The following is a 14,684-nucleotide window of genomic DNA, read 5'->3' on the forward strand; positions in this document are numbered from 1 at the left end:
ATCTGGTCAGTCCTGTATTTGAATAGAGAAAAGTGTGTGCTGTGTATAAGGGCTCCTATGCTTTATGGGTAATGGATGTCTTTACCTCATATTCCCCAATATAAATGTAATCAAGCCTGAGAGTTATGACTTTCCTCCCACACAGCGGCAACAGTTAGATGACTGCAGGGTTTTATTTAGTTGCTGATGCAGTGTAAGAGTCTTTTCCTCTTGCCTTTGACTTTTGATGCTCAATCCTATTGTGAGTTATGAGCTACACAGAGGATTTTTGCATGCATCAGTGGAGTTAAATTCCCCACATTCAGTTCAGAATTTAACAGGTTTCTTGAGTGAGCATAAAAAGAGATTGATGAATTCCGCCCTGTTTTTTTCCCCTATTTTCTGCTTATTTTTTTGGTGTTGATTTGTGTGCTGTCTGCAAATTGGCAACCCAAATGAACTTTCCCAATTATCTACGTTTTTGTTTGCACACTAATTTATTTGCCCATCCTTCCTAATGGCTTGTTGATATATAGAGTGCAGGTTAAAGCCAAATTAGAATTTGTGGACAATGTTTTATTTTGCTTCGGCTGCTCCTTAATTAACCTTTCTGCTGCCTGGAGGCAGATGTTGGCAGCCGTCTGACTCTGCATTACAGACCCTGTCGGTCACTTACTCTTCTCTCTTGATCCTTGGCCCAGAGTCTGGGCACCCGGATCACCTGGAAATATGCCGGAAACTTTATGGATACATTAAGCATGAATATTGTAAGCTAAGAACAAGTGATTAACATGTTTAACAATGCTCTGCCTTTCGTCTTAGACAGGCTCTCGCCAAAGAAATTTCTCTATGCAAACACCTTGTATAATGAGCACTAAGGAGCACAGAACAGCTTTATCACAATCTGCTGTTTTCTACTTTGTTCTTTTAGACTGACCGGCCAACTGTTGTAGAGTACGATGATCATGAATACATCTTTGAAGGCTTTTCGATGTTTGCTCATTCTCCTCTGACAAATGTAAGTGTTGTACTGCTCAGAAATTCAGACGGACTGCTGCATTTTATATTTGTATGAATTAAGTCATTTGATGAAAACAGATACACAATACATTTCCTGTTTTCCTGCAAATAAGCAAATAATAAGTAAAAACTTGTTATCCTGGGGGAAAACTGTCAGAAGAAGTATGTAATATAAATAAGGACCAACTTGCTACATAACCTGCTAAAATCTGAGTTTGCATTACAAAAAAATTATTCTGGGTTTCATGCTAGGCATGATGGGGCACATTTACTAACAATGTGGGAAACTGCACTAAAAGTTCACTGCCTGTGTATATTGCTCAGGCGCCAAATTTATTAACGTGCGCCAGAAATAATGTATCTGATGCTTCCCTGCACTAGCCCGACAGAGTTCAACGACTTTTTTGTGGTGCATAAATCAGGCGCAAGGTCCGACTGAGCGCCGGAACACTCCCTTATTTGTGTCGCATGGTGCCTAGTGCAGCTGTGCCACAAAACGCCCACTTGTGACACATTTGTGGTGCAAACTCTTCTTAAATACCTGTGCAAGCAGTTTACACCTAAAAGAACGTGCAAAGTCCGTCAGAAAACTGGCGCAAAGCTCTTGCTTGGCAAATGTGCCCCATTATCAGTTTTTTTTTTTTTTTTTTTTTCTTTTTGCAAACATTAGAAAGACTCTGCCATTGGCTTGTTTTTGGTGCAAATAATGCCACAATTATTCCGAGGCAGAGCCCAATCTTTGCTTTGCAACACTAGCGTCTACAGGAACAAATGACCTTTCCTGCAGTGCTACAGCATTTTACTGCAGATTTTTATCACAACACGTGATCACAATCCCATATGCTATAATACTATTGTATTACGCTGACGATTTGTCGCACTGTAAATGTGCATATGGTGCGTAAATTGTGCAGATGCCCAAGGATGTATGAGATAGCCATAACTTTGGATCCCTGGCATTTAAGATATCAGGGAGATTCTTCTTTCATATAAAGCTAAAATTTTTCTGAAAAATGTCTAGGTGCCAAGGATCTGGAGAATCACTACAGACCAATCTCCCAATAACTCACTGCTGATCCGGAAAACCTCTCCCGACTGTCACTTGAACAATTAATATGAGTTTGGATCCCTGGCACCTAGAAACGTTAGAGCCCCCTGAAGTTTGCCTTCCCCCTCCAGCTTCTTAGCTGGCAGGCTACAGGGGGAAGCTGGAGAAGGCTGCACAGAGGAGATTCTCACAGATAAAGTAAATATTGACCTTATCTGTAACTTCATTTTGGAAAGCAATAATAAGAACAAGTGTTCATGATATTTACCTACTGCTAAACAGATCAATCTGAACACACTTCCTCTCTGTTCAATATATGACAATCATTTTTTTTTACCTAATGGATAAACATTCAAACCCCTTGGCCTAATGTGGCTACAAATAAACACTACCTATGTTGTTCTTGCTAAAATTCCTATGAACCACATAAGGTTCTAAAAGTGACCTTTTTTATCATATTACCTGTTGATTTATGTATATATAGGGGGAGATTTATCAGAAGTGTCTGAGATCAGAACTGTCTTAGTCGGCCATCAGAGCTCAGCTTTCTTTTTCCTACAGCTGTTTATAAAATAGTTACATGGTAAAATGGGCAACTAGAGCAGTTTTACCTCAGACACTTTTGATAAATCTCCCCTATTGTTTTTTATTTGGGTTACTGTTGTGTAAGGGTGAGTACAATAATATATCTGTAAAGGTCAGTTCTGTTTCCTGCAAAAAGTGTTTGGCACACCACATTGATTTAACATTTAACAAACTTTTGCTGCATATTTTGGTGAATATACACATGTTTATGTATGATATCCTCAAACATTAAAGTACATTTACTTTATATAAGTAGTCTGAATTTGTTCATAATTTAGTGTAAGTTTAGAATTTTCATGTACTTTTTGCATGTATGACAGTTTGCTGCAATGTTGCATGAAGGTGGTTGTGTTTACTAATTAAAAAGTTATTTCCGTATATATGGTAGGGTGAGGTTTCTGAAAAATAGGATATTGACAGGATAGGAGCTTTTTATTTATTTTTAAACACATTTGTGTGGATTGCAACAAAAAATTGCACTGTCTTTGTTGTAGCATTTTTCAAATCCTTTATGATGTTGTGTTATTGTGGTATATATAATTATGCTCACTTTGACTTACTATTTTTACATCCCTATTTGTGCATAAACCTCCTTTGATGTGAGTTTTATGTAAAAACTTATGTTTTCATCCTTTTTTATTTTTTATTTGTGTTTGTCATGTGATGCATTATGGTGGTACAGGCTATCAACTGTTTATCAAGACAAATGAAATCACCAGGTTGTTTGCTTTTAAAAAATATATAGGTATTAGGGCTGCTTTTAGTTTGTAATGGGTTTAATGGCTATATTTTGCAGTGTGTGACCTTTGTAATATTTCTAGCTGAAAAACAGATTTTTGGTTATTGTAGTTTTAGTGATTTTGTGATGATCTATTCATGTGAACATATGACTAATCTATTTATGAACTCTAAACATATTCATCTATTACATTTCATAGGTGTGAAGCAAATTAGTTCCTGTTTGTTTTTGAAATGTAAACCAAATGAGCACTGCTTTTTTTTTTTTTTTTTTTTAGCCGATGTAAGGGTAACTTGACAATGGTTTTACCATTCTCTTTATATTCACAATTTTGCACTGTTCTCTTTAATATTTCCTTTCATTAATATAATCATTTTACTCATTGAAACCTTTAAAAATAATCCAACAAAAATATTTAGCTGTACAAGCTGGGATTGGCTCCCTCCAGTGTTACTTCTTGCTTGCTCTCACTCACACACTTTCTATCACAGGGATCAGGAATCTTTTTTTTGGCGAGAGAGCCATTAACACACATATTTTAAAATGAAATTTTATGCACATGCCACCCCAGTAGATGGGTAGCCACAGCTCTTGGCCTCCACTACATAGGTAGCCACTGCACATGCCCCCCCCCCTTCCCCGGTAAGCACATGCCGCACCCCCAATACATAGGTAGCCACGGCACATGAAGCCCCACAGTGTTACACGGATAGCCACGGCACACACCACCCAACCAATATGTAGATAGCCATAGCACATGCCCTGACCCCCCCCCCCTCCAATACTTGGGTAGCCACATCACATGCTGTCCCCCCAGTGCTTAGGTAGCCACTGCACATGCCCCCCTCTCCCCTGTACAAATTCCCTAGCGAGCGTAATGTACAGTAAGAATTAATTGTTAACTCGATGATCCTATCCTAACGATTTGTGTTATCAGCTTGATCTTTTATGGGTACAGCTCCACCTGTTTTTTAATTAATTTGTAATGCAGGGCAATACATTTCTGAATCTGTTATACAGTTATGAAATCATTTTAGGAAAATTAAAATTGTCTTTATTTTTATAGCCTTTGCTAATTATTATCTTACAGTTGTTTTTGTTTTTTAATCTTTCTGTTGCTTGTGAATTAGAAAGTGATTCTCTAGTTAATGTAGCCCATGCTTTTTTTTATTATTAGCAATCTGTAGTCTAACCATATTGGGATTTAGATTTGTGCACATCACAGTTTTGTAATAAAATCTTAAATATCTTGATGGTTTCTATTTAAAATCTGCATAATGAATTTTATAGTTTTAAGCTTTATTATAATTTTTGAAAATAGGGTTGTCCTGCTTCAATATCTCAGAATCCTTAAATTGTACCTCAGATGTGCTTGGTATTACAGCTCAGCCCTTTTTATATGAATAGAACTGAGGTCATACAATGAATGAGGGTATCATTACTGGCCTGGGAAGCAGAAGTGTCAGTGAGCCGAGTGCAGACAAACATTTTGTGGGCTTCTGGGTTTTGAGCCTGCGCTGATATGAAACTGATAGCACTCTACCAAGAAAAAGTGATCAATTTTGGAAAATAAGATGAAATACCCTTTTAAAGGAGTCTGTTAGCATTTTAATTATAATCTGTTACCCTTGATGATGCCCATGCTTCATTCATGCCCAAAGAGAATTTAAATCGCCCTGGCAAGAGTGCAGAGGTGGTCCTTTCATATGTAGTGTCCTGGGCACACTGTGCTTCTGATGTCTCTAGTGATCTCTTGATGTGGGTGCGTGTTCTGTTGCTAAAAGGGCATCAGTCACCATGATTTGCATACCAGAAATATTCAAATAAGGTTGAAGTGCTTTGGGGAGCTATAGAAGAGCCATAGAAAAAACAATGCCCCCTGCTGCACTCTTACCCCTTCATCTTCAACTACATCACTTGTGGGTCCAGCAAGTGTAGCAAAACCTTTATTGTTCTGGGGTCAGAGAATTCCAAAGCACTTCAGACTTATTTGCATATTTTGTAAAGTATAATTTCACCTAGTGGGGCGTCATCAAAGGAGTAGGGGTGATAACAAATCTGCAGTGTTGCTATCCTGGGTATTAAGGATGCTATATAATTTTAATAGACAACAAACAAAAGAGCAAAGTGCACCATCTGTAAACATCCACAATAAAACTTTCCCCACAATTATATTATGTAAGTAATTGTGATGTATTGATTCATTTTGTTGTTTTATTGAACAACAACAATGTATCACAGTTCTACCTGTGTTGAGCCCATGAACTTAAAATCCTAACATCTTAACATCTGTTTCTTGCTCACAGATGCTCATGTAAATCCATAAAAGTCCACAAAAGTCCAAATCCACAGTCTTATTTGTTTAAATCCACCTTTCTAGTGTTGGTATACCAATACAAAAAGTCCTTCGCTGTATAGATGGTACGAGCACCAATAACCGTCCACCGTTTTTATTTACCACTGGCGTCCCGGGGAAGAGTTTAACACTAGTGTCTTTCACTACTCACATAGTGCAGTGGCTTTCTATCTATGCCATGCGCACGTTTAATTATCGGCGCACCACAGATAAAAGAGCTTCGTCGCGGTCTCCATATAGTGAGGGAAATTTCTGTCACAGACTTTTCCCTCTGTATGGTAATGTGGTATGTAGCCCCTTTTAGGAAGAGTGCTGCGCCTGTCTATAGGCTGTGTCTTGTATTATCACTCAGACTCCACTCCCAGGTGTCGGCTCTCTCCTTTTCACCATAATGAGGCTAAGTGGCAGCCGTTTTTTGCCAGAGCCCGCCGCAAAGCGGTTGGATTTGCTGTGGCGTGGTGCCACCAAGTCACTCCACAGGCGCGAACTTTGTACGCGGTGGCGGCCAAGGTGAGGTACAGAGTAGTAAGGCAGAACTGTGGTCGGGGAAGGGCAGGAGGTTGAGAAAGACAGCACAGGATCAACATCCAAGGCAAAGCAGGAGGTCAGGGCAGGCAGCAAAAGAGGTTGGTCAGGGATGGAACCGCAGACACAACAGGAATTCACAAGACACGCACTATGACAAGCTTTTTCTGAGGCACGAGGCACAAAGATCCGGCAGGGGCATGAGGAAAGAGCCCCTGCCGGGTGCCGGATCGCAGAAGCCAGCACTGGATCGTGGACAGGTGAGTGAGACCGCAGCAATGCTGAGGGGGCACATGGAGGCACACATATGCTTTAATATAAGAAAATGGCCCTGTTTTTGTAATCCAGGACCACACCTTCTAACCTGTTTGTGGTTCTGCATGACACAGTGGCTTCTACTTCTAAAGGGCCTTTATCTTTCAGTTCCAAATGCAATATGAGATCAAATAAGACCTTAATGAGAAATGAGGATAGAGTAGGTCCTGACATTTTTGTTTTATTTAGTGTTCCATCCTGTAGTGAGCACTTTTTTCACAAGTGCTGATTGAGCAGGGGGGAGGGTGAGCCAGATCACAGAGAGGCTAGGGTAGCCCTTCAGGCTCATTAGCATTATTGTCAAAGTTGATTTTAGAAGGAGAAGATCAAGGATAACAAATATAAAATGATTGCCAAAGCCTCAGCCTGGATCTATGAGTTCGGCTACATTCACACTGACGTGTGCCCGCTGTACAATAGTATGGCAGGCACACGTCGGCGCCCTGGAGGGGAGGAGGGGATGAGCGCCGACGTGTCTTAAAGACTTTGTTGTAGAGGTAGACGGTATCTCTTCCCTGTTTGAGGACTCTAAATAAAAGAGACCAATAACTGATATTAAAAAATTCAAAAATACCTCTGTAAATAGATTGAGGAATCACATTAAGATTTTCACCTAACCTAATGAAGATGCATGTAAGGAGAATACAATTCCTTACACAGATATCTCTGTAGTTCAGTCTCCATTCTCTGCATTAAAGAGCTCAGGAGAGAAAATAAATTGCAATTAATAGGTGAGAACGTCTTCTATAATCAGATTAGCAGAGTTTATTACATTTTGGTCCCGTGTGTAGTGAATATTATACAGCTTAAACCCAATTTCACATGTTGTTGTAGACTCTGCAGTATACCCTCCTTTACCATTTTCTCAGCACTTTCATTTTTAAAGGGAAACAATTTGGAGAAAATGACGGTGTCTATGTGCCTTTGGATACTTTTATTCTGTCGTTGCTCACAAACATGTGCATTCTCTGCAGTAACCAGACCCCTGGTCTACGACGTATGAGGTCCACTCCTATGTCTATGTATCTGTATTTGGAAAAATAAAAAAGTTAAGGCTTTTGGTAGGTAAGGAGTAAAAAATGGAAAATGTATCATACACTTACTCATAGATCCACGCACAATGACTGTGGTGATCTTATGTTTTGTTATCCATGGACTCCTTCCTTACATCAACCTTTATAATAGTGCTAATGTTTGTCTGGGACGGGTTACCAGAGCCCTCCAATGCTGCAGCTTCACAGGCTGTTAGACTGTGCAGCAATATAGGCCCACCAGAGCCTACAGGTGGGCATATGTCTGGCGCCATGGAGAGGGGAGGGGTGACCCCTCCCCTCTCCATAGCGATCCATGGTGCCGTAACACAGAAACATAGGACATGTCCTGTCTTTTCCCTGTGTACGGAGCGGTATGGTGCTGAACACGTGTGGCCTTTGCTTTCTAAGGGGAACGTGTGTGCAGCCGCAAGCTTGTTGTCCTTACATATATCCCCCAAACTGTTGTGTGAATGTCGTCTTAGTTGTGCGCAAGCTGTGGTCTTTAGTCGCTTTTCACAGTGTATACCAAAGAACTTGTATACACAGTGGCATATTATACACTTACTGATTATGTATATGAAATGTTGTCAACGTGTATCATTAATAATGATTACACGTTAATCATTTTTGATGATCCTACTGTTATCCTTCTAATATATGTTCTCATTATTGCACCTGTGATTTTCCTTGAGAGATTAATACCGCTGTCACAGGGGAATAAAAGTACTTTTATATCTATCAGTGTAACTCCAGGAATTCAGGAGATATATATGTGTGTATGTGTATATATGTAATATATATAATATTTTATACAGGCAGTCCCCGGGTTACGTACAAGATAGGGTCTGGAGGTTTGTTCTTAAGTTGAATTTCTATGTAAGTCGAAACTGTATATTTTATAATTGTAGATCCAGACAAAAAAAAATTTGGCCCCATTGACAATTGGAGTTTAAACATTTTTTTGCTGTAATGGGACCAAGTATTATCCATAAAACTTCATTACAGACACCTTACAGCTGATCATTGCAGCCTGGGACTATAGTAAAGGATTCAGAAAGCTTCACCAGAGGTCAGAGGGGTCTGTCTGTAACTATGGGTTGTCTGTAAGTCGGGTGTCCTTAACCCCATAGCGCAATGAGACGTAACCTTACATCTTGTTGCGCATGGGGGAGTATGAAGAGGGCTCACGGGCTCCGATCGTCACTCCCCGTGACGTCACCGGGGAGCGGCGATCCGTTGTCATGACAGCCTCGGATCACACAAAGATCCGAGGCTATCTATTACAATGTGCTATCTGCACATTGTAATAGATGGTATGCAAAATCCCCATATACTGCCATACTGTATGGTAGGATTAATCAGACAACCTAGGGTTAAAGTACCCTAGGGAGTCTGAAAAATAGTATAAAAAAATAAATAAATAAAAAAAAAGAAAAAAAATTATATTAAAAAAACATAAAAATTCAAATCACCCCCCCCCTTTCCCTAGAACTGATATAAATATAAATAAACAGTAAAAATCCTAAACACATTAGGTATCGCCGCGTCCAAAAATGCCTGATCGATCAAAATATAATAACCGTTTTTTTCACTGAGTTTTACCCCGTAGCGGAAAATAGCGCCCGAAGTCGCAAATTGCATTTTTTAGCCATTTTGAAAAATAGAAAAAATTCTATAAAAAGTGATCAAAAGTTCACACAGTCCTAAAAATAAAAGCGTTGAAAACGTCATCAGAAGTCGCAAAAAATGACACCACCCACAACTCTGTACACTAAAGTATGAAAAAGTTATTAGCGCAAGAACACTGTAAAATGAAGAATTTTTTTTCTGTACAAGAGGTTTTAATTTTTGTAAATGTATGAAAACATTATAAAACCTATACAAATGTGGTATCCCTGTGATCGTATTGACCTAATGAATGACGTAGATCTGTTATTTGGGGCGCACAGTGAAAGCTGTAAAAACCAAGCCCACAAGAAATGGCGCAAATGTGTTTTTTCATCATTTTCACTGCATTTAGAATTTTTTTTCCCGCCTCCCAGTACACGGCATGGAATATTAAATACCATCACTACGAAGTGCAATTCTTTACGCTGAAAATAAGACATCACACAGCTCTGTACATGGAAAAATAAAAAAAGTTATAGATTTTTGATGGTGGGAAGTGAAAAATAAAACCGCAAAAACGAAAAAGGGCCTGGTCCTTAAGGGGTTAAGTAGGGGACCGCCTGTATATATTTATTCTGAATTCCTGGAGTGCTGACTGTCTTTTTGTATTGTAATGAATATATATGTTTTGAAATGGATTTCAAGCATATTGGGAGTTGCTCCTCTCCACACACTCATGTGCGTTAAGAGACTTAGCTTGCAAAATGCAGTAGAAGGGCATTGTGTGAACAGGACGGAGTCGGGATTACTCCTCTCACACACCACCTACTAAGAGAACTGTCAATGACTTTTGTTCATGAGATAATGTGGGTGAGCAACAAAAAAGTAAGGACTCTTTGAGACCAAAACCAGTGTGAATCCTAAAATGAGAGAACATAGAAGAGATAGTTGAATTGATGGTACTTTTAAAGGAAATCAACTAATCAAAATGAAGCTAAACTGGGTACACTTACTCATGTATCCAGGCTCTGTGACTGGTAATCTTCATATATTTGTTATCCAATTTTATAATTCTGATCCAGAAGGGCTCTGGTGGGCATTTCCCTGAGTGACTGTTGGTGTCTCCCCTTGCCCCTATGCTCCCTCAGTGCTTCCCCCTCACACTGCCTAATGTAATTTCACTACAGCATAGGAACGTTCAGTACACGGTGGGAGGTGTAAGCGCTCCTTGTAAAGTGTAACTACACCGCCCCCAGAAGCCTTTTAGGCTCATTAGCATAATGTTTTATTTTAGAAGGAAGGAGGCCATGGGGGACAAATATAAAGAGGTTACCACAGTCATGGTGTCTGGATCTATGAGTAAGTGTCCCTGGTTTATCATGATGGATTTTGATGGTAGACGGTTTTAAAATTGGCATAAAAGGTGAGCCAATGGTTTTCCCTTATTGCCTGCAGACAACCGGTTGAATACATGGATATAAAAGACTCGCTATCCTTTGCCATTTCTTTTCTTTCTGGAAGCTGGCTTACCTCATCTATAGTAATATTTTAACATTCTATGAAATCTGATGTGTTCTAATCTGAGCAGGTAACGGATTTAACCCAAAATTTGGCACATAGGTCAGGTAGAGCCGGTGTGATGAGCGGCTGAAGGCATATTTTAGTTGTTGATATTTCTTGCCTGGCATCTTGGTGATCTTAATGTCACACATGCTGTTTGCACTGGCTGATGATATTTACACAGGGAGAAATCTGAGCTTTTGTGGCCACTAGATGGCGATACAGTTCTACTCTGATAAAACTGCTGAACCTTGCAGAGGATGAAAGTCCATCTCTCATTTCGTGGTACTTTTTTTCCCCCCCTCTTTGTTTTATACACTGCCTTCGTTTGGAGCTAAGTGCTTTCAGAAATGCTGCAGTCTCAAGTTATCCCTTAAAAATGATTGCTGTTCTTGTTGCTATTGCAGATTCCCCTGTGCAAAGTAATCCGGTTTAACATTGACTACACAATTCATTTCATTGAAGAAATGATGCCTGAGGTAAGGAATAACCCCTGTGTTGCTGGACTCCACCAAATATGATCTTTGATGACACATAATTATTAAACATGAACGGTTTTCTGTATCAAGGTTATATTAGTTTCCATCTATTCTAAACACTGAAGAAGCAGGAATGGATTTATTAATAAGTAGCAGAATTGGCTCCTGACACCTGCATTCTAGTTCCTTCCTTTGTTGTCCTTTTAGCTTAGTGCTGTTGACTGTGCTAAAACCCAATTGAATATGCAGGGAGCAGGTGAATTGAAGGGTCACTTCACCAACTCGACTCAGACATTGGAGTAGTTCATGGACACACATATGCATTTTCTACTATCAGCACCTTTTCCAGCCACAGCAAGCAAGTCAATAGCAAATTAACTTGTACCTCTCTTTTAGTCCTTTTGTTCTTGTCTGTTTCATCTAAATGAATTAAAAGGTGACATTCAGCAATCTAATAGAGTTTTTTTTGTTCTACAATGTAAATGTGAGTCTTGTGTCCTTTATAGAGTTGTCTTTCAGTTTTTAGAGACTGGCTTTAACTCTGTTTCGGCTCTGCTTGCATGCTCCTGTGCCGTGCAATCCATTTACAAGACAAAGCTGCCATATTGCATTGTGCACAATACCCTGCAGGGCCGTTCTTCACATTAAGGGTAATTCTGCCTGCAGGTAATAGTGTGTGGAGAGATGGCCATTCAGACCTAATAATGAAAGCTACCTCTAATGGACTGAAGGGCATCAGTGTTAGCATGGCCTTGGATTTATTCTGCCTGCCAGCTTTTTCAATAAATGTATGAGTTAATACCAAGGGCAAGCCTATGTTACAGACGTTCTCGGAGATAGCGCAGTTAATCTGCAGGTCAAATCCTTGTACTGGCCATGAATCTAGTCCTTGCTTATGAGAGGAAAGGATGCCCATCACACCCTGGCACTTTGTTGTAAGATGTGTTTATTGCTTTTATCATCGCTTTAGGGAAGATGACAATCTCAGTTTCTCAAATAGACACGGACAACTACAGCGCTGCGTGCAGAGTATAATTAAAGTCTAATGAAGCAGACGTTATTATATTAGCAGAATCTCATTTTCTCCCCATATTAAGCTATTGTACGGTTTTGTCCAAACATCATCTCCTCCTGGCTGCTTTTTATGCCTTGCTATTTTGTTTTTTTCTAATATTTAAAAGGTCTGGAATGACATTTCTAAATAAGATGAATGCAGACTTCAAAATGATTCATTGTCTGCTATTGAATCTGTCGTAATGTTGGCAAACTAGCAATAAAATACAGCAGGGAACCTGTTAGTCTTAACATAGTCTTATTGTCATGCTTGGCTGCCTATGCGCGTACAGATGCTTAACAATGCATCTTTGTCGCAAAGAACATAGCAGAGGTGTTCTGAGCTGGATGTAATTTGCATAGTGGGAGTTGAAGGTAGAAATAAATAAATAACAAATAGGAGGTTATTTGTTTCTTTTTGGTGGTTGATGGATAATGATCTCTGGACATGGAAAAGCCATGATCCTTACTAACGAAATAATGCTAATCTGCAACTCAAATTGCAAGTGATCATTCATGAAGCCTGGCTGGAAGGTGTTTCTGTGGCGTACAGCTGGATGGTGATGGCCCATCTGCTTCTCTTATTGCTAGTTATACTTCTGAGGTTGCAGATATTATTTTAGCTACAGTTCAAAATACGACATCCTTAAAAAAAGTTGTTTACAGAATACTGATAAATTCTGAGGATTGCAGGAGACCTCATTATCTGCATCGCATGTTAACTTCTATGATGCCAAACTAAGTGCAGCTCAACAATGGCTTCACATTTTACAAAAATGCCATTGTGTACTGTAATAATAGTGAATGTGAATTTTCTTACACTAATGAGATGTAAAAACAACATTGATAATGATCTACCAATTAATGTTAAAATGGCTTTTGGTATAAGAAGTCATCTTTAGTACACAAGTCAATTTGACCGTAATACATGGCCACATTGAAAGATCTGTTCTAATGACCAAGTCCGTAAAACCTGAAAAACACAACTTCACAAATTGTGGAGTCCTTAAAGGGGTTCTCCAGCAACATGCAAGTTAGCCCTTATCCACAGATAGGGGCTAACTTTACTGGGCAATGCGAGTCTCAGTGATTGGACCCCTACAGATCACAAGAACAGTGGTCCATTGTACCCCCATTGTAGCTTGAGATGAATGGAGCACCTGGGCTCGTATGTGCTGACTATTCTATTAATGTCTATGGCGGTGACTGAGATTGACGAGTGCTGTACATATGTCACTGGAGAACCCCTTTATATTGTGTAGTACTTAAAACAGCATTATGAACTTTACTGTGTTGGTGCAGCCAATAATGTTATTACACCTTTGCATTATACCACTGATCTCAAAGATGTACCTGGATTTGTTACTTGCAGGAAATACCCACCCTCCATTTGGTACAGTCTCCTCTCAGCACTAACACCACTCTGGAGATGCCCCTAAATATTAAGGACATTTTATTTGGCTTTGCCAGGAATTGAACTCTGGTTCTTTTGTATCAGAACATACACATTATGTGGAAAATCCCCATATACTGCCATACTGTACTGTAGTATGGCAGTATATGGAAGAATTATCAGACAACCTATGGTTAAAGTACCCTAGGGGGTCTGAAAAATAGTAAAAAAAAAAAAGTTAATAAATTTAAAAAAGTTAAATAATCAAATAAAAAAACCCCAGAAATGCCAATCACCCCCCTTTCCCTAGAAATGATGTAAAAATCAGAAACTTGTTATGTATCGCCGCATCCCAAAATATCCAATCTATCAAAATATAATATAATTAATATAATAATTGTCTTCATAAGTCTTCAAAATGGTACCCTTGAAAATGTCATCAAAAGTTGCAAAAAATGACCTAAATCACAACTCTGTACACTGAAGTATTAAAAAGTTATTAGTGTCAGAAGATGGCAACATTTTTTAATTTTAAATTTTTGTAAATCTATGAAAACATTTGTAAAACCTATATACATTTGGTATCCCCGTGATCGTATAGACCCAAAGAATAAAGCAGACTTCTATTTTCTAGCTTTATATTATGTGTTTCCAGTTCACAGCATGGAATATTAAATACCATCACTATGAAGTGCAATTTGTTACCCAGAAAATGTTTCTGGAATGTGGTCTATGGGAAAGATCTTGAGGAGTTTCTGATTTTTTTTTTTTTTTTTTTGGGGGGGGGGGGGGGGGGTTTCTAAAGAAAGTGTTTGGAAACTCCATGGTGTAAGTGATGATTTTATCATCGCTTTTTATTCACTGTAGAACATGCAGAATTTCTGCTTCTATTTTTATACCTGATGAAGCACCAGCAGAAGAAGTGCAACACACATTGTCTCAAGTTTGCGTTTTCCAATAAAAAGATTCTTTGATCAACATCAGAGTGAC

General features: G+C 39.1%; 1 protein-coding gene across 1 annotated transcript in view; it reads left to right on the forward strand.

Moving 5' to 3' along the window:
* Positions 1–14,684, forward strand: part of DROSHA (drosha ribonuclease III) — a 176,059-nt gene that overhangs the window by 28,154 nt on the left and 133,221 nt on the right. Inside the window, exons 9-10 of the mRNA XM_072152739.1 lie at positions 911–997; positions 11,177–11,248. Of these exons, the coding sequence (XP_072008840.1) occupies positions 911–997; positions 11,177–11,248 (159 nt within the window). The remainder of the gene's footprint in view (positions 1–910; positions 998–11,176; positions 11,249–14,684) is intronic.

This window comes from Engystomops pustulosus, chromosome 5 (genome assembly GCF_040894005.1).
Source record: "Engystomops pustulosus chromosome 5, aEngPut4.maternal, whole genome shotgun sequence".
NCBI lineage: Eukaryota > Metazoa > Chordata > Amphibia > Anura > Leptodactylidae > Engystomops > Engystomops pustulosus.